This window comes from Abramis brama (assembly GCF_963993115.1).
Source record: "Abramis brama genome assembly, chromosome: 7".
Classification (NCBI taxonomy): Eukaryota; Metazoa; Chordata; class Actinopteri; order Cypriniformes; family Leuciscidae; genus Abramis; species Abramis brama.
Window position 1 is genome coordinate 5,004,048 of NC_139969.1, and position 23,544 is coordinate 5,027,591.

Here is a 23,544-nt window from a genome sequence, read left to right on the forward strand (position 1 = left end):
GCATGGAAATGATGAAGATAAAGAAAGAAGAAACATTGCAACTTTTCGAATGACCGACAGTCAGTTTGAAGAAGTTCATTGTATTTTTCCTTTGGCTCATAACAAGCAAGTGTTCTCTATTTGTTTACAATTAATTTTACACATACAAGTTTACATATCCTTCTGTATGACATGCATTTTGCTAATTCTTTTCTACATTTACTGATACATTAAAGTCAAACTAAAGTTGATATTAACTTCGCGCAGGTCCTGAATGCACAACAGGATCAGTAAACAGAAAGTTAACAGTTCAGACTGGAGGATCTGTCATTATTCCATGTTATTATGACAGGAAATACACAGAACACAAGAAATACTGGTGCTTTCATGCAAAATCGTCATACAATTTCTGCTCTATTCTGGCATATGCTAATGCAACCAAAGGAAAAGTGTCTGTAATCGATCATCCAGATCAGAGTTTCTTTACTGTGACTATGAGAAACCTGCAGCATGAAGACACTGGATCTTACTGGTGTGTTGAGGAGATTGGAGGAATATTTCAAGTGGATGAAACAGAGCAGCTTCATCTCACAGTTCAATCAGATTTGAGATGAGTTTCACATTCAGATGAATAATTCTGATCCTGATTCCTAATAAATCACAATCTCAATGACTTGTGTCTGTGTGTTCAGCTCCTGATGTGTCTGTGAAGAGCAGCAGTGTATCTGGACATGAAGGTGATAATGTCAGTGTCCAGTGTTTAATTGTTAAGATTAAACTAACAATAAACAATACATCTACAGTTTTGATTAATCAATCTCTGCATTTACTAATACAAGTTGTAGGCCTATCTGTTAACATTATTTAAATTTTGTTCAAAATTAACAAAATGTGAATGAGTCAATGCATTATCGTTCCTTCTTCCAAAACGTGTTTTTGTCTTGCCCCTGATTCGCCCATGTGTGTCTCGTCACCTTTATTTATACAGCGCTTTATACAATACAGATTAGCCATCTACAGGGATAAACAGGAAAATAATGATTCTATAATGCAAACAGAATTCAATTCTGTTTTAAAGCAGCTCTAAAAGGACAATAGTAAACAGTGATTATTCAGTTGAAATCACTTTAGTGTTGATTCAGTTTGGTTCAATAACTGTAAAGTTAATCAATTGTGAAATGAGTTCAATTCACCCATAAAGCAACCAGCTCAGTTCAGCTCTTATCCAATATTGTCAGTGCATTCAAGTCAATAGTATTGCAGAATAGTAAGTCATAAATAAATAGAGAAAAGTTGCTCCGGCTACTTTGACCCGTGTCTGGTGTGGCAGAGGTTAGATGTCACGAGTGAGAAAGCTTGACATGGAACAGCTAATCTCAAACTTCCAGGGAATCACCCGTTTAAAGAGGAGAGTCTGCTGGCAAAAAGAGAATAATAAACAGGCAGAGCTCGTAAAAAAACAAGAATCAACATTGGCTTGGCTTTTCGGAAATCATGAAAAAAACAGGGATTTGAAATGTTGTAAACGTGATGCGGAGATGGTGCAGCATCGTCCTGCGACGGCAGCCATATTGCGCCAGAACGTCCACCACACACCAGCTTACTGGTGGAGAGGAGACAGTGATGAAGACAATCAGTATATGGGGATTATTAGGAGGCCATGATGGACAGAGGCCAAGGGGCAAATTTGGCCAGGACGCCGGGGTTACACCCCTACTCTATTTCGAAGGACATCCTGGGATTTTTTTAATGACCACAGAGAGTCAGGACCTCGGTTTAATGTCTCATCTGAAGGACGGTGCTCTTTCACAGTATATTGTCACTATACTGAGGCGTTAGGACCCAAACAGACCACAGGGTGAGCGCCCCCTACTGGCCTCACTAACACCTCAACCTGGTTTTCTAAGGATGTCTCCCATCCAAGTACTGACCAGGCTCAGCCCTGCTTAGCTTCAGCGGGCAACCAGTCTTGGGCTACAGGGTGATATGGCTGCTGAATATTGGCAGTTGATTATTATTCAACTGGTAAGGCATTTTGTTGAACTGATAAATTGCATCATGTAGCTCTCCAACAGAGTTCCCTGTAAAGCATTATCTATTGTGAAGGGTCACATTCATCCGCACAGTCACGCAGAGCCGAAGCACAACCTAATCAATGTTCTTCTGCAAAATGCATGCAGTTTTTATAACCTTTAATGCACTGTGAATGCGAACTAACATTAACAAAGGTTAAAAAATGACGTGTTATTTCTCATGTTAGTTATTGCATCAACTAATGTTAACAACTGAGACCTTATTGTAAAGTGGTGTCATTATCTGTCCGTTATCTGGTTCGATCTGTTTTTAGGTTCTTACTGCACCGTGACGACTGTAGGAGATCTGTCTGTGCTGGAGGGTCAATCCGTCACTGTCCCGTGTCACTATAACCCGCAGTATATCAGCCACGTGAAGTACTGGTGCTACGGCCGGATGAAGGACTTCTGCTCCAGCCTGGCACGCACCGATGACCCCACATCAACCCCTAACATCAAGGGAAGGGTGACGATCGCGGATGACCCCACTCAGCATGTGTTCACCGTGAGCATGAAGAACCTGACGGAGGGGGATTCGGGGTGGTACTGGTGTGGGGTGGAGCTCGGAGGGATGTGGGTTGCTGACAGCACTGCCTCCCTTTATATCAGCGTCATTCAAGGTGAGTTAAGAAAATCATATGAATGAAAATACAACTAAGCGGAGGAGCAGAGCAGTGAGAGGCGCTTGTCACTGCCCCGGCAAGTTTAAAAGGCTGCACTGCACGGTTATTAATAATGGAGGAGTCCATACATGTGCTGAGTCACAGGATAAGGAGTCCTCGTCGTTGAAAATATCCAAAATAGACCATAAAAGGAAACGTGACCGGAGATTACAAAAAACAAGGGTTAATGTCGGGATAGCTAATACAGGAGAAAGCTTTCAAAAGAGACGCTTGCTTTCTTGTTGCCTGCTTTCTTCTCGACAGGTAAGTCAATGTTACGGTCTTAATTACAAGCTTTTTTTCATTGCTTGGTTGTGTACTTTATTATATAGACAGTAGAACATTTATAGTTAAAAGTTAAACAGGCTCTTTGATGAATAGCAGCTATTGAGTATAGCAGAGAAGGCCCTAAAAACAAGGTTGTAAGTTTTGTTTGTTCAAAACTGTAACATTCGTTTGTTCGTTGTGTCAAGTTGCAGTTTGTTTGAAATAACAAACCAGTTCACCCGAAGGAAAACTCGATGAAGTGCTATTAGAAGCTTAGCTTTTTGGTACATAACGGCTACCGTAGATGCAACACGCATTTGAAAAAGCGAGGCGCTGGAGAGCACTATTCGTTTGAACGCAAAATACAATTTCACCACTAGATGGGAGAAAATCCTACACAATGTCCCTTTAATGTTCAGGTCATATCCCGCATTCTGCTGACTGTATTTATTTAAAATGATTGTTTCTCATATTGATACATATTGATATTTTGTGCATCCCTAAATGAAATCTATAAACCACTGAAGCGTTTGTGAAGGTGTCATAGAGGTGTAGTAGTCAGCGTAACTCATGGTGGTTTTGTTGCAGGTGTGTCAGTGGTGAACAGTATGGTGAGTGCAGATGAAGGCAGAAGTGTCACTGTTCAGTGTCTCTACAGTAAGAACCTCAGGTAACCTATATATATATATATATATGTGTGTGTAATTAAAATTTTGTCTATGCCAAACTTTTTGCTGATTCATATATATATATTTTTAATTAAAAAACATTTAACAAATACAAATAATTTAAGTATTACTGTTTTCACTGCAGGTCCAGTGAGAAGCGGTGGTGTCGCAGTGGGAACTGGAACTCCTGCATGGTGACGGATTCTGAAGGAACATTCAGCAGTAGAAACGTGTTCATCCACGATGACAAGATCAGCATGTTCACTGTGACACTAACGCAGCTGGAGATGAGAGACTCGGGCTGGTACTGGTGTGGAGCCGGGCAGCAGCATGGGGCTGTTCATGTGTCAGTCACACCACAAGCCACTACACGTATGTTACACAGAGCCTATCGCTAACATCACAAACTACATTCTTACAGTTTTTGTAGAAACGTGTATGCAAAACTTGCTGTCACAATGTTAGATGTCAAGATGTTGTAAGTGCTCTGTATGGTTGCTGCTGCATTGCATCACTATGGAAGTTTGTTAGGGAATAGAAAATAACTTCATTGTGACTTTTTTATTTCGCAATTATGACTTATGATTTCTTAAAATTACAAGTTTAGATATCAATTCTGAATTGCAGGACATAAACGGAACTGTGAGAAATAAATTTGCAGTTGTGAGAAATAAAGTAAATAAATGCGAGATATAGGCTAAACTTGCAATTGCAAGAAAAAAAGTCAGAAATGGGAGTTTTTCAATTCTAATGAACTTATCTCACAATTCTGACTTTGAGTTTATATTTCACAATTCTGACTTTATTTCTTAAAATTATGAGTTTAGATATAAACTCAGAATTGCGAAAAGTAAAGCCTGAATTGTGAGATATAAACTTGTAATTGCGAGAAGTGTAGCAAATTAGCTCAAAAGGGAAATATAAATAATCATAACTTGTTATTATGAATTATAAATATTTGGATGAGTTAATCGAATAACTTGTAGCTGATTTAATATTACAATCAATAATCTGTTCATCCAATGAACACTTAGTATTGATCGTGTCTTAACTCTCAGAAAGGATATTTTTTATGGCCACAGAAAATTAACGCTTTCCTTAGCATGTAGCTGTGATAGCATCGTTAAATTGACGTTGATTTACATGCAAGGGACCAGAATCCACTCGTTGTGTGAATGTAGTTACACCGTTTCATTTAACTAAATCACTAACACATAACTATCTAAACAAACACATACACACAATCCTGCATGAGTAAAATGGAAAGTGAAAGTGAATGAAACTGGAAACAGAAACAGGGAATGAAGCAAGGAAAAGAGTCATTTAACCATCTGAACAGAACCATCAGTTTCTGACTTCAAAGCTCCTTGTTAAGAGAGGTCCACTTCTTATAATAAACCTCAGTTTAGTTAATTGTACGATACTTGCATTGCCTTAGCTGTTGAAAATGCATCTGGATGCAGTCTCAGGATAAAATCTTGGTGCTTCTGTGAGTCGATGGTGTGGAAGTTGCAATCAATTTCTTCCGTGTTGAATGAAGACATTTTGATGAAGTTGCGATGTTAGTCTGACTGTTTAAACATAGCTGGCATTAGTCGAGGCCTGAGGGCCGGGCGAGGCCCACAGAACAGCAGCCAGAAGATGCAGAAAAGGAAGTGGGATCTGTGCGCTTTAACCTCTGAGCATAGTCTCTCATAGGGGTCAGTGAGCCTGTGGTAACTTAAACGTTTAGAGGGAAAGTTTACAAATCTTTGTTTTCGATCATGGTAATTTGCATATGTAACTAGATTGGGTGTTGATGCAGAAACTATTAAAGACAACTGTTCTTGTAATACTAATATGTTGCATAGGTATCAACATATAATATACATGATCATTTAGATCATCAAAATACAAATTCGTAGATGCCTAACATGGTTTAGGTCAGGTTACATTAACTGGTGGTTCTATCATAAAGCATGCATACTGTATACAATACAAAAGACACTATACAGGACAGTAATAATCACACACAATGTTCTGAAGATATGCACGTTCCTTCATAGAGAATGAATGTGGAAGAGTCCTTTTTAAGGTCATTATGTGTGTTTCAAAAGGGGTATAGATTTTATTTGAGAGTCTTTCACATTCTTTTTGGTAAATGGCTTTCATGTCTGGGTGTTAGTTGCTCTCCGGGGGTTGTCCACAGATACCTTGGTGTCTCGTTTTGTTGTTGGTTGAGGGGTTTTAAAGATTGTTAAATATAACAAATAATTATGTCTGATAGGTCCAGCAGTTACAGATGAAAAGTCAGAATTGTCTGATAAAAAGTCACAATTATTCTTATTTATTATTTTTTTACACGTGGTGGAAACAGGCTTCCATACATCACTGATCTGAAGTTAAACTCTGCTCAATTTTGTCACGTTTGATCTCTGTCCTTGTGCCAGGGGCCACAGTGTCTCCTGTCCAGTATCTGAAGACAACAGTCCGGACTCCATCTGTAATGGGCACAAATGACCCTCACAGTTGACCTCTGTATATTTCCTCATGGCAGATTTCACATGAAGGGATAAAACGCTTTCAGCAATGAGCGATACTCAGATTTGTCACATACACTCTTAAAAATAACGGGTCTCTATTGGCACTGATGGTTCCATGAAGAACCGTTAAAATTCATGGAAATGCTCCAATCCACGGAAATGCTCAATGCTTCTTTACAGTGGAAGAATGTTCTTTAGATGTTTTAAATGTTCTTCACACTAAGAAAATAAAGTTTATTTTAAGAACTGATCACTGAAAGGTTCTTCTGTGGCATTGCTGTGAAAAACCCATTTTGGAATCTTTATTTTTAAGAGTGTATGAATGAATATTCTTTTACCATTAGTTGATATTTGGGTAACACTTTATTTTGATGGTTCCTTTTGAACATTCTTTTGACTATATGTAACTTTGCACCTACATGTCAACTAACTCTCATTAGAGTATTAGTAGACTGTCTGCTTAATATCTGCTAACTCTTTATTGTTCCTCCAACAGACATGCTACTGACTATAAAAAAAGCACTAAATGGTTTAGCTCCCCAGCGAAATCTTAACGCATTTTAGTCCTTTACGTCTATTGCGATCTCAAAATTCTGTCCAGTTGTAATACCTAGAATATCAAAATCGACTGTTGGTGGTGGATCATTTTCCTAATTAGCACCAAAACTTCCTAAAATTTTCCGGGAAGCAGACACACTCTGTCAGTTCATATCTAGACTAAAAACACATTTCTTTAACCTGGCATACATACAGTATAACACATCATAAGGCCTCCTTCCCTTCCCTTTAACTCTGCAAAGATAAAACGCTGTCAAAATAATTCCGGTTCACATGGCTAAATGATTCTGCATTATACATTTTTAAGGCCAGACAAGTAATTTGTTGTGTTCAATTTGTAAAGAAAGACTACACGCCTGCGCACATATATATTTAAACGCACATACCTATAGACTAAACACGTAACACGCATGTGCACGCCGTCAGCGTTTTCACAGGTTCGCGTTTTTTAAAGTTTGGGCAGAGAGAACTTTTTTTTCTCAATTTTTCAAGGCTTCCACCTTGGAACCTGTTTCAAGGTTTGCGTTCTCGAGCCGCCAGGCACTGTTGATGTGTGAATGAGCAGAAGGAGTGCGTTAAAGGTTTTCTGTTAGAGCGGTGTCTTGTAAGCGGCCCCTAAGTTAATAACTAATGATCTTTGCAACGGAACGGAAGTGAATCAATCAAAACTAACTTTAGCTGGACAATAACTTTATTCTAGAGCTGCTGTAAAGCCAAAACAATCTCTGTTACTTGTTTCCTATTATCACTGTAAAGCTGCTTTGAAACAATCTATATTGTTAAAAGTGCAATATAAATGAAGGTGACTTGACGATAAGTAACTTTGCAACTACTTATTCTAACCCTACCAGTCTACTAATAATCTACTATATAATAGACTAATAATAGAATGTGTTAAAGGGACCATCAAAATAAAGTGAACCTGATATTTGACCAGCACTAATATTGGTATTCGACTAACACACCATGTCTGTTTCAGTCGTCCTGTTTGGGAGTCTCTTCTCGTGGTGTGTGGGGTAGTACTTCTGGTCATGACTGTCTCTCTGGCACTTTGGAAGTTGCGGAAACATTATAGTAAGTTTGTGTTTTAAGTGGCCTAAAAAGTTATTGGTTACTTCCAAACTCGTCTGGAACATTACTCCATTCTGATTTCTAAGCTTAACTGATGTCTCTGAATTTGTAGACTACCTGTTTTCCTTCATTAAACCTCAAACTCAAAAGGTTGTGTTCTCATTTTTCTGTGAATAATGCTTCACAACTATTTTTTGGTTCATTTTGCAGAGAAAAAGCAGAAGCATCAAAGGACAAATGAAACAAACGATGATTCCACAGTCAGTGCAGTTTATCTCTGTTATCTGACAGTCACATCACCCAATTTACTTTCTTCGTGTATATAACCTTGTTTCTTTGAGGATGATTCATTGGTGCATGTTATTATGGAAGCAATTGTTGGCACTTTTTATCTCACAACTGTGACTTTTTTTCCCTCAGAATGGTGAGATATAAACTAGGAATTAAAAAAGGGTAATTGCGATATAAAGCTTTTGTGGTGACCAGTGGATGTTTAATGATGCAAATATTGATGAAGTTCTTCTGGGTGCAGTATTTGATAGTATTCTGCTTGTTTGCAGATGTGTCCATGGAGAGAAGGAGACTATAAGAACACCTCAGTGATTTTCCTGAATGCTCCAGCTCAGCAGGTCCAAATGCTCTAACAGAGGAGCCTCGTGATGGGAAACAACTCATGGACATTCTGATGATGGAGAATTTAAAGTGAGCTGATGGACACTATGACTCTAGTCAATGAAAGACCTGCAGAATCGAGAAACTGGGGTTATATTTGACATTTAACAGTTAAATGGAGTATAATCTTTAATTTCAATGCATTTTTCATGTTGTATATTTCATGTTTATCATGTTTTCATGTCTGTAAGTAAAGGTGGATTCGGAAATATCGTAATTACGAGATTCCAACTTGTAAACTCTGAAAGCTCTGACTTGTACCATGTGACTGCTGTACCACCTGACTGCTGCAGATTCAGTTTGGCGTTGATAGCGCTGCCATAGAAACGCATAATTCCGAGTCCAAGAACAGCTTTGAGTAGAACGTCACGGATTGTCATCTAGTAATTACGGTAATTATGGTAAAAACACAGCTTTTGTACAAGACTTGTTATGAGTGAGTAGTGTAGTGTGGAATGGATGTGTTACTATAAGCGCTGTTTATTTAACACAGTGAAGGAAATGTGTGAGACACTTGTGAATGATTTTAGAAGAGGGGAAGTACTGAGTGTCTCACTCTTGTTATTTTTGTCTTGTCATGTTTTTTTATCTGCATTTTTCCATTATTAAATTCTGTACTAAAAAAGTGCTTTATTCACATTTTGTTTCAAGCTGTATTAAAATCTTTAATTGAGGTTGTTTGTCACCTGCTGTCTTTTGCTTACAAGTGTTGACCACACACAACTCATTTATGGTGTGACCGACTGCAGTAGTTCTGTAAGTGTAAAATGAGTAGAGAAGGAAACATCGCCACTACCCAGTAATACCAGAAGGAACCGCTTTTATGTCGACTGCATTGCACGTAAAAGTAAATAATTATTTTTCAGAATAATTTTAGACTTCTTGTCCAGGTGATGCATTTGTGATTTTTGTAACATTTGCAATCAAGCATTATGAAATTTTATAGTAAATAAAGTTTTTTGCCACGAGCAACCACAGAGCACGGATGCAGGAAGTGAGTCTAATACAGCTAGAGCTTTAAATATAGGCAAACCCTCTTGAGTGATAAGCAGTCTCTGTGGTATTAAGAAAGGGAAAAGAAGACGTACGCAAAAAAGATGCAGAGAGAAGAAACATTGCAACTTTTTTCCAGAAGGAATGTCAGTTTGAAGAAGTTCATTGTGTTTTTCCTTTGGTTTATAACAGGCAAGTGTTGAGTTTCTTCATACGGTTAGTTGGCATGTTCTGCTGTATGACATGCTGTACTCCAGCTAAAACTATTTCAAACAGCATTTTGCAATATTTATTTTATAATTACAGACTTTTATTAATAGAGAAGTTAATTTGTCATGCCACTGGACTATTTAAGATGAACCAAGTGAAGATAAAAGTGCCTTTGAAAGAAATAGTGACTAGTTATACAAATACTGCATTTTACCTTATACATTCATATTGATTTTGATGTGATCTTGATTTAAAAAAAAGTCCAAGCACATGTTTTGTGTTGCCTTCGTATTATTATTATTATTATTATTTTATTTTTTTACTGATACTTAAAAGAAATGGTGTATAGCAAGTGCATGTAAATATAATTTTTTTGTCATTAACATTGACAAATAAGTCAAATTAAAGTTGATCTTTTCTTCGTGCAGGTCCTGAATGCACAACAGGATCAGTAAACAGAAATTTAACGGTTCAGACTGGAGGATCTGTCATTATTCCATGTTATTATGACAGGAAATACACAGAACACAAGAAATACTGGTGCTTTCATGACTCGACAGCATATAATTACTGCTCTATTCTGGCATATGCTAATGAAACCAAAGGAAAAGTGTCTGTAATCGATCATCCAGATCAGAGTTTCTTTACTGTGACTATGAGAAACCTGCAGCATGAAGACACTGGATCTTACTGGTGTGTTGAGGAGATTGGAGGAATATTTCAAGTGGATGAAAGAGAGCAGCTTCATCTCACAGTTCAATCAGGTTTGAGATGAGTTTCACATTCAGATGAATAATTCTGATCCTGATTCCTAATAAATCACAATGACTCGTGTCTGTGTGTTCAGCTCCTGATGTGTCTGTGATGAGCAGCAGAGTATCTGGACATGAAGGTGATAATGTCAGTGTCCAGTGTTTCTACACTTCTGGATATCAGAAAAAACTCAAACAGTGGTGCAGATATAAAGATCAGAGCTGTTACACTGAGAAGAGGACTGACACATCCCAGAATTCATCAGTCCATATCAGTGATGATGGGAGAAACTCCTTCACTGTGTTGATGACTGGACTGAGACTCAGTGATTCTGGATGGTACTTCTGCTCTGCTGGAGATCTGCAGGTTTCTGTTCAACTCACAGTCACTGGTAAAACTCATTCACTAATCTAATCTTTATAGGGTTTTCTGCTAGGAAAAAAGACTAAAATAAGTTGTTTTTGGGTTTGTTCATGTCATGTTTCCTTGTCTGTCAGTGATCCCTTGTAAGTCATGTGATCCTGCCATGTGTTCCCTTGTCTGATGTGTCATGTTGTCATTGTTTCATTGTTCACAGGTGTCCCTTGTCTAGTCATTAGTCTTGTGTGTATTTAAGACCTCTTGTTTGCAATGTGTCTTTGTCAAGTATTGTTACCTGTAACCACTGTTGTGAGTCCTGTTCTTGATCATGTTGAGTTTTCATGTCACGCCATGTTTATAATAAACTGCATTTGGGTTCTCATCTCTCAACTTGCCTCCAGTGGATCATTTTTACAGTTTGCATCTTTTTTCTGTGTTCAGTTCCTGATGTCTCTCTTGAAGATCCACATGTTCTTCTCACTGTCACTGCACCAAAACCAGGTAATACAGACTCTTGTTGATGTATGACAAAGTCATAAATTACTTTAATATTTTCTTAATTTCTTGTTGACAGCAGTTGTGACCACAGAAGCATCTGAGAGAAACAGGTTAGTAACTAATTAACATGTAAGATTTATATTTTCTGTCATGGTCTTGATTAGATGCTTAGCTGTCCGTGTAACAGATTTTAATTTATTGTCTTTCTGAACATTTAATTGATTTTTTATTTTGTTTGTGGTGTTGTCTTTGCTTATTTTTTGTCTTTTCTTTAGTTTTCTGATCAGATTAATTTCTCTCTGTCATTTCTTAGCAGAAATGCAGCTCTCTCATACAAAACCAATTAACAATGATCAAACAGTGAAGAGCAGCAGAACGAGTATTGAAATAGGATGTTTATTGCTTAAATTAAAACATGAAAAAACAGATTAGAACTTTTAAATTAACTATACAGAAATTGTTATACTTTTTAAAAAAACTTTATTAAGGATGAAATATTCTCCATTGGATGAGGATAAACATCATTGTTCTAAACATCGCTTTTAACAAAAAAGATTAAAATAACGTTTCATACTTGTAATCTAAAAGCTGGGTTACCTCTTTTACCCATAAAAAGCGTTTGTGGCAGTGTGAAACGATGCAGTGAATGTCTAGATGCTTAGCAACCAATCACTTTCATGCTTGGCAACCGAAGGTCAATCATACCTCATATTCACGTGCTTTGTCACGGAAACACCACACATTGAAAAAACATTTGTTTCAAGCCAGCTTCACATCCTCTGTAGAAGTGGTTCCCAGTCTTTTCCAACTCACGACCCCAAACACGTACGTCTCCATGGCCCACTGCAAGAATTTTAACTGACCCGACTATTTGTGTTGCATTGGTTAATGAGGACTTGTGGCTATATTGCTCAACACTGCAAAAGCACATTGTAAAGAGAAACATTTGATGCTCTCCAGAGAGCAAACACAAACATGCACTGGAGCGTTTGCCAAATCTGTTTAGCCAATATCCTATTATTACAGCTTCAACTATAGCACCCCTGTGGAACCAGGCCTGGCCGAGCCTCAAGAGACTCTGGGACATAACATAGACCTATGACCTTATAAACTAAAATCTTTGTGACTTACCTAATGCAAAGGTTGGCGTTGTTTAGCATTTACTAAGCACTGTATGTCGGGCTGAAGAGAAGAAAGTTGCAAGTGGAAATCAGACTTGACGTGAATCTTATTCTGGTAAAACAATGTGTAAAGCTAAAATAAGCTAAATAATGTAAAGCTTAATTTGAGCAAAACAAAGTTGCTTCTTCTCCGCTCCCACATATGTGAAGACTAACGCTAAACTTTATTTTCTTAATTTAACTTTAGTTTTAGTTTTTTTGATGTCAGTCATTGCTGAAGATTTATCCTTACTTGTAGATGAAGAAACATCTGCATTTGTCCTTTTCAGTGACTCTGTTGATAACTATTTAAAAAGGTTGAAAACCACTGCTATAGCCTTCCTCGGCTATAGGCCTATAATATGAGGATACGCATTGCTAGAACATTTATGCAAACACATCCTTTGCGGATTTTGTCCAATTGGTGACACTGACACCACAAATATGCAAGGACATTAACCCAGGATTTAGTGTACAGTGTGAAATGGCAGTTGGATTATTTGTTAATTATAAGCAGTGTTAAACATGAAGGAAAACAACCCAGGTTTCCATGTATCCGGGGTTTGGTCCAGGGTTAAAGGTAGGGTAGTTTTTTTTTTTTTTTTTTCATAAACACTTCTTGTTATTCTGGTTGAAACTCTCTTCACATCCTGATAGCAGTCAATAATATTAAAAAATGTACATTCATTCTAACCAGAGACAATGTAAATAATGGATGTATTGTTTGAAATGTAAGTGTTAACGTAAGCGTGCACCGTTTTTGAGATTAATCATCTGCTACCGGATTTATTTTCATTTTTTGACTGTAACTGGTGTAGCAAAGAATAGTCTACAGCAAAACAGTAGCTACATGAGTGAGGCCATCGTCTTTTGCATATGCTGTTGCCTTTATCTATTTTAATTTTAGCAGAACTGCAGTTAAACTGCAACTGTGGCTGGTGTGAAATGGTTTAGAACCACAACAAGCTGTAAAGGTCATTTGAACAGCTCAAAGCAATTCAGTATTTAGTTTAGAAATATAGTGTAGCAAAAAATGTAAATAAATGTGTGTAGCAAATAATGTAAATAAATGTGTATATGAGCAAATTACAAATTATAGGATGAACTGAATACCTTTTTCATGATTTGTTCATGATCACAGGCATTATGGGTATCTGGAGGTGTGGATTCCAGTTGTTCTATTGCTGCTGATGGTGGTTGTGTCAATCATAATATTGAGAAAGAAGCGCAGTAAGTATTGATACATTTTTTTTAATATATGTGACCCTGGATCACAAAACCAGTCACATGTCGCACGGGTATATTTGTGGCAATAGCCAACAGTACATTGTATGGGTCAAAATTATCTTTTTTTCTTTTATGCCAAAAATCATTAGGATATTAAGTAAAGGTCATGTTCCATGAATATATTTTGTAAATTTTCTGCCGTTAATGTATAAAACATTATTTATTTTTTTTATTTTTTTTGAGTGAATGCAGCACAATCGCGAACATAAATGGACAACTTTAAAGGCGATTTTCTCAATGTTTCGATTTTTTTTCTGCATCCTCAGATTCCAGATTTTCAAATAGTTGTATCTCGGTTAAATATTGTCCTATCCTATCAATGGAAAGCTTATTTATTCAGCTTTCAGGCGATGTATGAATCTCAATTTCAAACAATTGACCCATGTGACTGGTTTTGTGGTCCAGGGTCACATATGACAGATTCCATCAATCATTTACCCCTTTTCCACCAAAGCAGTGCTGGTGCCAGTTCGGAGCCGGTGCCCACTCGTGAACCAGTTCTTTGTGTTTCGACAGCCAAAGAACCGGTTCTCGGCCAGGAAAATTGGTTCCAAAGCGGCACCAACTCTTTGCTGGACTAGAACCGTTCTTTTACCACGTCATGCTTACGTCGGGGGCTGGGGGAGGGGTTATTGTCGAACTTCTTCTCGAACGTAATCTCCGTCTATAGTAATCCAGACGTACAGCACAAATGTGTTATAAACGTCTTCTTCTGACCCCAATATAGGATCGCAAAGCCAGGAGAAACATTTGCAGAAAGACGATGTAGTCCGCCATTGTAATTGTTATGCTTGAAGTTGGCGCAAGCGTTTCTGGGAAAACTAAGACGTATGGCAACGTACACAGTGATGTAATGACGTTGTTCACTGGGGTCTCTAGTCAGTGGAAAAACAAACAGGTTCTGAGAAGGTTCGCAAGTTGAACCAACTTTGAACCAGCACCAGTTCCGAACCAGTTCTTTTTTGGTGGAAAAGGGGTAATTTAGGGTGCTTTCACACTTGATTTTCGACTGCCTGATCCAAACCAGAGTTCGATTGCTGCCTCCACCGGTTTGTGTTCATATTACATTATTTGAATATGACCCAAATTGCGTTTGCATCAAAGCTGATGCTTGGGGTTTTATCCCCTCCTTCCTCTAATCTACTGAAACCTTATGAAATTGAGAATTCGCCCGCCAATGGCATTCAAGTGGGCAAAATAGAGGCGGGTTCCCCCGCACGATAAGGTGCCGCTGGAAGCCATTGCCTTAGAATCTTTTCCTTCAGCTACAAGAAGCCATCTACAGCTCGCCTTTGAGGTGCGCTCATCTGGGGGACGGACCCGGATTCTGGTGAGTATGACATTTCTTTCAGATGCCTTCCAGACCATGGTGTTTCTGCCTGGGTGATGCCTACTCAGAAGCAGCGCTGCGTGAGTCTGTCTGCCCTCAATAACAGCCGTGGACCTTATGTCATGTCGACGTCCTCATTTCTTTCACCCAACCCTTCAGGACATAAGCCTGGCTTCTCCTGCTCTCCCCCCTGTGGTAGATTGCAGAGACTGCAACTAGGGTTCTCATGTCGGCACAGGTCCCGCATGGCCCTTGATCTATGCACAGCCCCTCGTCTCAGTGCTGCGGTCTGTCGTGAACGTAAGACAAAATGCCCGGCACTTACATGAAATAAACAGCCCCAGTCTCAGTGCGGCGGTCTGTCGTGTGCGGAAGGCAAAATTCCCGCCACACAACATAAGCAGCCCCTGTCTCAAAGCAGCGGTCTGCGGTGGAAAAAGATGGAAAAAGATCCAGTCGCTCACTCAAGAGCACGATAATAACATAATAAACAGTCCCCTGTCTCAGAACAGCGGTAGGTCGTCCACAAATCTCAGTGCTGTGACCTGATACGCACAGAGGAGTAAGAGCTTTGATCGCTCATTTACTCATAAGCAGAGGAAAAGCGTCAGCTTTGACGCAGTGTCACGTTCCCACCTCTCAGGGAACCGAGGTTACGTTAGGTAACCGGAGATGCTTTTAAACCTTTGGGTTTGTTTTCAAAGTGTCAGGCTGTCAGCACATAATGGCAATTTGCGTTTATCAATGTACCGCAAATGTTCTAAAGATCACAGGAGTCCATTTGTCCTGAAGGCCAGCAGAAACAAGTGGTGCTCACTGCAGAGTCATGATGTCCAGCTCCACCTCTCTGGACCTCTAATGGGTGGAGGGATGGAGATATAGGTCATCAAACTCTGATGTCAATCAAACCCGTTTGGATGTCCGTCAGTGATGCTGATGTTTAAGAACTGTCTAATGGAAGGACTGATAACATTTGTTTTCTCACTAACAGACAGAAATAACACCCACAATACCAGAGATGGAGACAGTGACGCGGTAGGTTTGAGCTGACAACCGATTTGAGTTTAAGCTCATTACTGAGAGACTCATTATAATCAGATTTGTTTATAATTATTCACAGGGAAACGGTGTCCGTTCATCATCAGCGGTTGCAGAGAATGACGTGACTTACAGCTCTGTGACAGTACGACCTAAAACTAAAGCAGTAAGTGAACTCACAAGAACATGCACAGAGATTTGTCCTGTAATGTAATTGTCAGTATTCTTCTTAATCATCTTTCATATCTCCAGTTTAGCCCAGTATCAGTGGAGGACGAGGTGACCTACAGCTCTGTGCACAAACAGTGAGAAGTTACAGGTTTGTTGATGTTAATGATCACAGGAAGTTTTACACAGACACTGAACATGTGATTTCATCTCATTGTTTAATTTCTCTATCACAGGTGCATGTTCCTGAGAAAATATGACCACAACAGCGCTGAACTTGAAACAGGCTAACATACTTTATGTTTCATGCATTATTACACATGGAAAACCTTTTTTTTTTTTTTATTACCAATTTCTAAAAAAATATATTAACTTACTTTTCCTAGTGGTAACATAGTGAAAGTACAGTACTTCCATGTACAAACCAAGTGGTTTACTTACTGTATAGGGGTTAGTAAAGAACCAAATGTGTGTGAAAACTGTTGATTGTAAAAAGCATTCATATTGCAAAGTTGTAATGTCAAAGACATTGTTATTTGTTATGTTTGTTTTTTGTTTGATTACACCCCCCCCCCCCCCCCCCCCGCAATAATCTAATAATAGCAAATAAATAATAATGCAAATCACTAAATATTTAAGATACATGGTATGTAAATATTTAGGTGTACATTATCAATTTATTTTCAGACTTGTTTTGTATATTTTAAAATGCATTAAAAACATCTACAAAAATAAAGAAATTATTGTCTGTGATGAAAAAGTTTCCAGCCTCCATGCCACAGCTTTATGCTTATGTAATGTAGGGCTTGGTCAGTGTTGCCACTTGCCAGACGTACGATAATTATCATATTTGTACAATAATTTTGACCTCTGTACGATGTACAATCAATAATGAAAAAAATCCCATAATGTACGACAATTTCAGAATCTTGTGATATTTCAAATCATGGTCGTTGCTGTAGATCCTACATTTACCATCATGATTGTGAGGAGAATATGTGTGTCATAAACGTGGTGTTACGCATGTCTTCCATCTCATCTCACAAAAAAAAAAAAAAAATCACGTTATGTCTTCTTGGCCAATCATCGTGGAGATTGACTCTCTCTCACGTGCACAACACAGGGTGACGTTCTTGCCGTGGCGCTAAGTCAGCGGTTTCAAAGAGGTCGATAGTAAAGCAATACTAAAGTAATGAGTAAGAAAATTAATGCTGAAAAGGAAGGTGAAGACAAGATGAGACTAAGAGGAAGGCAGAGTCTATGGAGCAGCCTAAAAGTAAGCACTGACAGCAAATATACAGAACTGAGTGGGAAAAGGACCCCAGTTTTGCAGGATGGCTAAGACCTGTTTCGGGCAATGACACCAAAGCCTTCTGCCGGTGTTGTAATGTGCACATGGTGGCTGAGATCACTGTTTTAAAAAATCACGAAAAATCGAAAAAACATCAGGACAAAAAGAAAAATCTAGGCTCAAAGATCCATAGCCCATTTGCAGAAATTGTCAGAGAGTGAACAGCTAGATACAGCAGTGAAAAATGCAGAGATCAAGCTAACAGGGTTCATGGCAGAGCACAACATAGCATTGAGGACCTCTGACCATTTGGTCGGGTCTTAAAAGATGTTTCTAAAGGTTCGGAAACAGCTCAGCACATGAGTCTTGGTCGCACAGGCTGTTACTGTTACTTTGAGAGTCTAACCGAAATCCTGAAAAGGAAAAAAAATCAGCGTTTTTATTGACGAGTCAACAGACATCAGGAATCTGAAAACGTTTTGTGTCGTTGTTAGTTTTTTCGATGAGGGCACAAACAGGATTCAGACCCGTTTCTGGAAACTGGTGCAGATCTATTCAGACCAACAGAGACAGTTTTCCACTGAAGGGGCCTTTACAGCAAAATGATGAAGTCATTCACCGATGCAGATGTACCTGTCGAAAACATAGTGGGGTTCGGGTCGGATGGTTGCAATACAGTGATGAGAAAAAACAATTCTGTCTCCAGCCGCCTTATAAATGATCTGCCAGGCATCACAGTGCAGAGGTGTGTGTGTCACTCTGTGCGATATGTCGCCCATATGCCCATATGTACACCCATATGTCTCTTTTTACCATTTCGATCACAGAATCTATGCAATGTGCAATCTCCATCTCTTAGTTTTATGAGATTTGAAATAACTGAAAATAAATTTAAAAAGAAACCCCACCACTTCAGGTCGACTTTGCACCAGGGCCTAAATATTACACTGGAAATATGGATCCGATCATTTATCCAGCTACAGAAGCCACTTTATGTTGATAAGTCCTGATTGACTGATACTCTGATCTGCTTGATCAGTTCACAGTGATCGCATGTTAATGCCAAGTGATAACGCCGCCTATATATAGAGAGAGTCAGTGACGTTTCCCCTCATGGTGTGAAGAACCGTGAAGCCTATTCTGAGAAGACAAGAGGAAGTTTATTATTTTAGAGTTCAGAGATGATCAGCGAAGAAACATTATCGCAACGCTTTCACAAGCGGATCCTCACTGTCATGCAGTTCATTTTGATGTTTCTTTGGCTCATAAGAGGCAAGTGTTCTCTCTTTCTGTTTTTAATGTATTCATATTCTTCATGAATGTGTAGGTTTTTAAAAATATAAACATAAATGTTACAGGCATGTAAACATAATCTCAACATCATCCATTAATAAGCTTTGACAAAAAGTTACAATGACTCTTTATGTCATGATTGTTGATCTTTTCTTCGCGCAGGTCCTGAATGCACAACAGGATCAGTAAACAGAAAGTTAACGGTTCAGACTGGAGGATCTGTCATTATTCCATGTTATTATGACAGGAAATACACAGAACACAAGAAATACTGGTGCTTTGATGACTCGGGAGCATATAATTACTGCTCTATTCTGGCATATGCTAATGAAACCAAAGGAAAAGTGTCTGTAATCGATCATCCAGATCAGAGTTTCTTTACTGTGACTATGAGAAACCTGCAGCATGAAGACACTGGATCTTACTGGTGTGTTGTGGAGATTGGAGGAATATTTCAAAATGATGAAATGAAACAGAGCAGCTTCATCTCACAGTTCAATCAGGTATGAGATGAGTTTCACATTCAGATGAATAATTCTGATCCTGATTCCTAATAAATCTCAAATGTCTTGTGTCTGTGTGTTCAGCTCCTGATGTGTCTGTGAAGAGCAGCAGTGTATCTGGACATGAAGGTGATAATGTCAGTGTCCAGTGTTTCTACACTTCTGGATATCAGAATAAACTCAAACAGTGGTGCAGATATAAAGATCAGAGCTGTTACACTGAGAAGAGGACTGACACATCCCAGAATCAATCAGTCCAGATCAGTGATGATGGGAGAAGCTCCTTCACTGTGTTGATGACTGGACTGAGACTCAGTGATTCTGGATGGTACTTCTGCTCTGCTGGAGATCTGCAGGTTTCTGTTCAACTCACAGTCACTGGTAAAACTCACTCACTAATCAAATCTGTATAGGTTTTCCTGCTGGACAATTAAGGGGATAAGGCTAAAAAATGTTTGCATCTTTTTCTGTGTTCAGTTCCTGATGTTTCTCTTGAAGATCCACATGTTCCTGTTCTCACTGTCACTGCACCAAAACCAGGTAATGCAGAGTCTTACTGGTGGTTATGATAAATTCATAATAAATCATTTTATTTTATTCTTTGACAGCAGTTATGACCACAGAAGTATTTGAGAGCAACCAGTTTGATAAGGAAAATATTAATAAGGATTTATATTTTCTGTCATGGCCTGATTGATTATAAATGTATTGGTAACACTTTTGATACTCCACTTTAGACATTCTAACTTTGCAACTACATGTCAACTAGCAATCATCATTAGAGTATTAGTAGAATGTCTGCTTAATATCCGATAACACTTTATTTTCCCCCAACAGACGTTCTACTGACTGTAAATAACTTTGCAACTACATGTCAACTTATTCTACTCACCCTAACCCTAATCATAACCGTAACCATACAGTCTGCTAATACTAAGTGCTAGTTGACAAGTTGCAAAGTTACTCATAGTTAGTAGAATGTCTAAAGTGGACTATCGAAATAAGTGTAACCAATTTATTTACATAACAGTTGAATTCTTTGTATTTCTAAACATTTTGTCTATTTTTTGCATGTGTTGTTGTCTTTTCTTTCCTTTTCCAAAACCAGGTAATATAAGTGCATCAAATAATTAATAAAGATTTGCTTTATTCCCACTTTTTTAAAATTGTTTTCCATTTCTGACAGCAACTGTAAGCACAGACACCGAGAGGAGCACGTTAGTATTAACTGGTTTCATTATTCAAATTGATTGAAATACAATATGAGCAATGTAAAAAAAAACTGTGACTTAAATCTACATGATGCGTCTTGTTCAGCACTCATATGTTTATCTTTGTGCTGTTGTCATATCTTTCTATATCCTCTCTTTCAGATGGCATGTGATGGAGCGTTTCTGTCAGTCACAGAATAAGAGATCAGACTATTCTCCACATTGACCAGAAGGACTTTTGTCTGTCGGTAAATAACAGGTTTTGTTTGTTTAGTTTTGCAGTAGGGAGTCCTCATTGCAGTATATTTTGGCCAAAGTTTTCAGAACATAAATCCGTCAGCTGGAGATTCCTGTGTATTGGAGACACTATTTTTTTCCGCTAAAATTTTACTCTTTCCTGTCAATTCTCCTAATAAATCCCAATGTCAGTTACATCTGTAATGGTCATAAGTAGAACTGGATGAAATGTCAGTATTTGGAGAATTAATTGTCATTAGTTCATGTTGTGTTTGGTTAATCGATCATCATGTTTGTTACACCCATATCTCTCATTTTGGGTCTTAAATCTGCAAGATAAACTGGGTTGTGTAGCATCAATAAAGTTAATATGCACAGACATAAACAAAACTACACAAATTAGACTTTTAGTTGATAAACTATATGACTTTTAATACCTGCAAAAATGCATTACTACCTGTGACATAGACATGCATGCCAAAAAAAAAAAAAAAAAAAACACTTTACAGTAACGTTCAGTACTTTACAATTAGTTAATGCATTACTGTAAGAGTAATTATTAATTATGGCAGAAATAATTATTTTATAATTATTAAATCACTTTTGATTAGCTCTATAAAATGTATTGAGGGTCATTTGTTTTGTGTGGATGTATTCATATTGCATTCATTAAAATGATTAATTTTACCATGGTGAATAAGCCGAGGTGACGGTTGCTTCACGACCAATTTCAAAGTTTGTTCGACTGCCGCTGGTGGGCGAAATGCGATAATCATATGCGAATGTCGTGTGCAGTGGAAAGGCGGATTAACAGACGTCGGCCTGTGAGAGCTGTGCGACTTAGACTTAAACTTTAATATCCCCGAGAGGCAATTTGTTGTACAGTACAGGCATAGTGACACACAATCCACAACACAAACATTATCCACATGCACAATATCATAAATAATAAAACTACTTCACATTACTTCACATATATTCCTCCAGTCATACCCCTCCCCACATCTTATTTGATTGTGTTATTGCCATGGGAATGAATGAGTTTTTTGCTCGGTTTGTTCTGTGTGTATAAACCTCAATCCCATGATCTCAAGAGGCGCTCTAGCGACTGACACTAGAGACTGCGATCTTTAGCCTCCCATGCAACAGGCCCGGGTTCGAGTCCCACTTAGAGTGGGCGGTTCGAACTGGAGGGGTTACACAACCTCTGGCCACTTTGAGTGTAGATACAACTATGACAGGGCACATTACAGAATTCACCGCAGATTTCAGTTGAACGTGGTCCCAAAATCGAGTTGGCCAAGGCAAAGACCCCAGTGGCTCGCTTGCATGACATGAAGTACAGTCCCGAAAAAGCAGCTCAATATCTTTGTCCAACCCTGGCCACCATACAAGATCAATATAACACTGCTTCAGTTTGATTATGCTGAGATGGCCCTCGTGCGCCATGGCCAGCACTCGTCCTCTGAGCTTAGCAGGGATAATGACACAATGTCCACGGGACAAGCATGTATCATTTCAGCATGAAAATTCATGTTTCGGCTGGATATCTGTTATGACTTGAGCTGGCCAGCCATTTAGGATATACTGGCGGACAGAAGAGAGGGTGGAATCAGCAGTTGCTCCAAGGACACGAAAGCAATAAGGGGTGAATGCACACATTGAATAAGATCCTTGTCCTCAACCATGACAGGAGGCAATGGGTGATGGTGGCACGGAACGGACATTTATGATTAAGACGATTAACTTTTCAAAAGACATTTTCCATTGAAAATGTTTGTTTTGTTTAATATTAATTTGAATATCAATTAAAATGACATAATACTATAATACTATTATTATTATTATTATTATTACATAAATAGTTTAAATATTTTCTTGATTCCTCTTGAGTTTTTCCCTAACAGACATTCTACTGACTATAAGTAACTTTGCAACTGTCAACTTATTCTACTCCTCATAATCCTATAATCATAACCCTAAACGTTGACATGTCTTTATTTATTTATCTGTGTAATAGAGTTGAATTCATTGTTAAACATTTTGTCAATTTTGCACGTGTTGTTGCCTTTTCTTTAGTTTTTTAAAACCAGGTAATATAAGTGGATCAAATTATTAATAAAAATGTGCTTTATAAACAGTAAACATAGTTTACTTTTTTTTAAATGTGCCCTAAATCTACATGATGTGTCTTGTTATCTTTGCACTCATATGTTCATCTTTGTGCTGTTTTCATATCTTTATATCTATTCTCTCTTTCAGATGGCACATGATGGAGCATTTCTGTCTGTCACAGAATTAGAGATCAGACTATTCTCCACACTGACCTGAAGAAAATGGACTTTTGTATCTAAATAACAGGTTTTGTGAAACTCATTAGATTTGTATTTGCTACTGTTAGCAGTTAGCAGACTTTTGTTTTGCGGTAGGAAATCCTCGTGGACTACTTGCACTGAGCCTAGAAAGTATCATAGAAAGCAACGTATATAAACACGTGATTATTTCACCACAGGGTGTCAGTGCTCGTCTAAACTAGTGACCGCGATGCTGAAGTGTGTGAGACCTGATGAATAACATCAGTACAAACATTTATATATTTTAATTAAATATTGTAATGTAATGTAATTTACATGTTTATGCTTAAAATGCTGAATTAAGGCAAGACACAACAGGTGAATAGGGTAACATTTTTAACTAGCAGATATCACCATGAAATTTTCCCAGTTGACATTAAGATGAGA

The 23,544-nt window shown here is 38.2% G+C and overlaps 2 protein-coding genes across 2 annotated transcripts; both read left to right on the top strand.

The window, feature by feature from the left end:
* Positions 1-489: 489 nt before the first annotated feature.
* LOC311087051 (CMRF35-like molecule 7) lies at positions 490-8,125 on the top strand (the record flags this gene model as incomplete). Its single annotated transcript, XM_084120302.1, has 8 exons — positions 490-511; positions 672-716; positions 2,327-2,671; positions 3,569-3,650; positions 3,794-4,020; positions 6,078-6,153; positions 7,705-7,802; positions 8,010-8,125. 8 exons carry the CDS (start codon positions 490-492, stop codon positions 8,123-8,125), a joined length of 1,011 nt encoding a protein of 336 aa, XP_083976428.1.
* Positions 8,126-9,538: 1,413 nt separating this feature from the next.
* On the top strand, positions 9,539-23,294 carry LOC311085999 (polymeric immunoglobulin receptor-like). The gene is made up of 7 exons (XM_084118627.1): positions 9,539-9,656; positions 10,103-10,438; positions 19,440-19,736; positions 19,833-19,895; positions 20,542-20,572; positions 20,729-20,814; positions 23,066-23,294. Exons 1-6 carry the CDS (start codon positions 9,569-9,571, stop codon positions 20,790-20,792), a joined length of 879 nt encoding a protein of 292 aa, XP_083974753.1. The 5' UTR covers positions 9,539-9,568; the 3' UTR covers positions 20,793-20,814; positions 23,066-23,294.
* The last annotated feature ends 250 nt before the right edge of the window (positions 23,295-23,544 follow it).

Bases quoted from the DNA above. Each gene is read 5' to 3' on its own strand.
- LOC311085999 (XM_084118627.1), top strand. From the start codon at position 9,569: ATGCAGAGAGAAGAAACATTGCAACTTTTTTCCAGAAGGAATGTCAGT. The intron at 9,657-10,102 runs GCAAGTGTTGAG...TTCTTCGTGCAG, and splicing joins TTTCCTTTGGTTTATAACAG to GTCCTGAATGCACAACAGGA. The intron at 20,573-20,728 runs GTTAGTATTAAC...CCTCTCTTTCAG, and splicing joins ACAGACACCGAGAGGAGCAC to ATGGCATGTGATGGAGCGTT.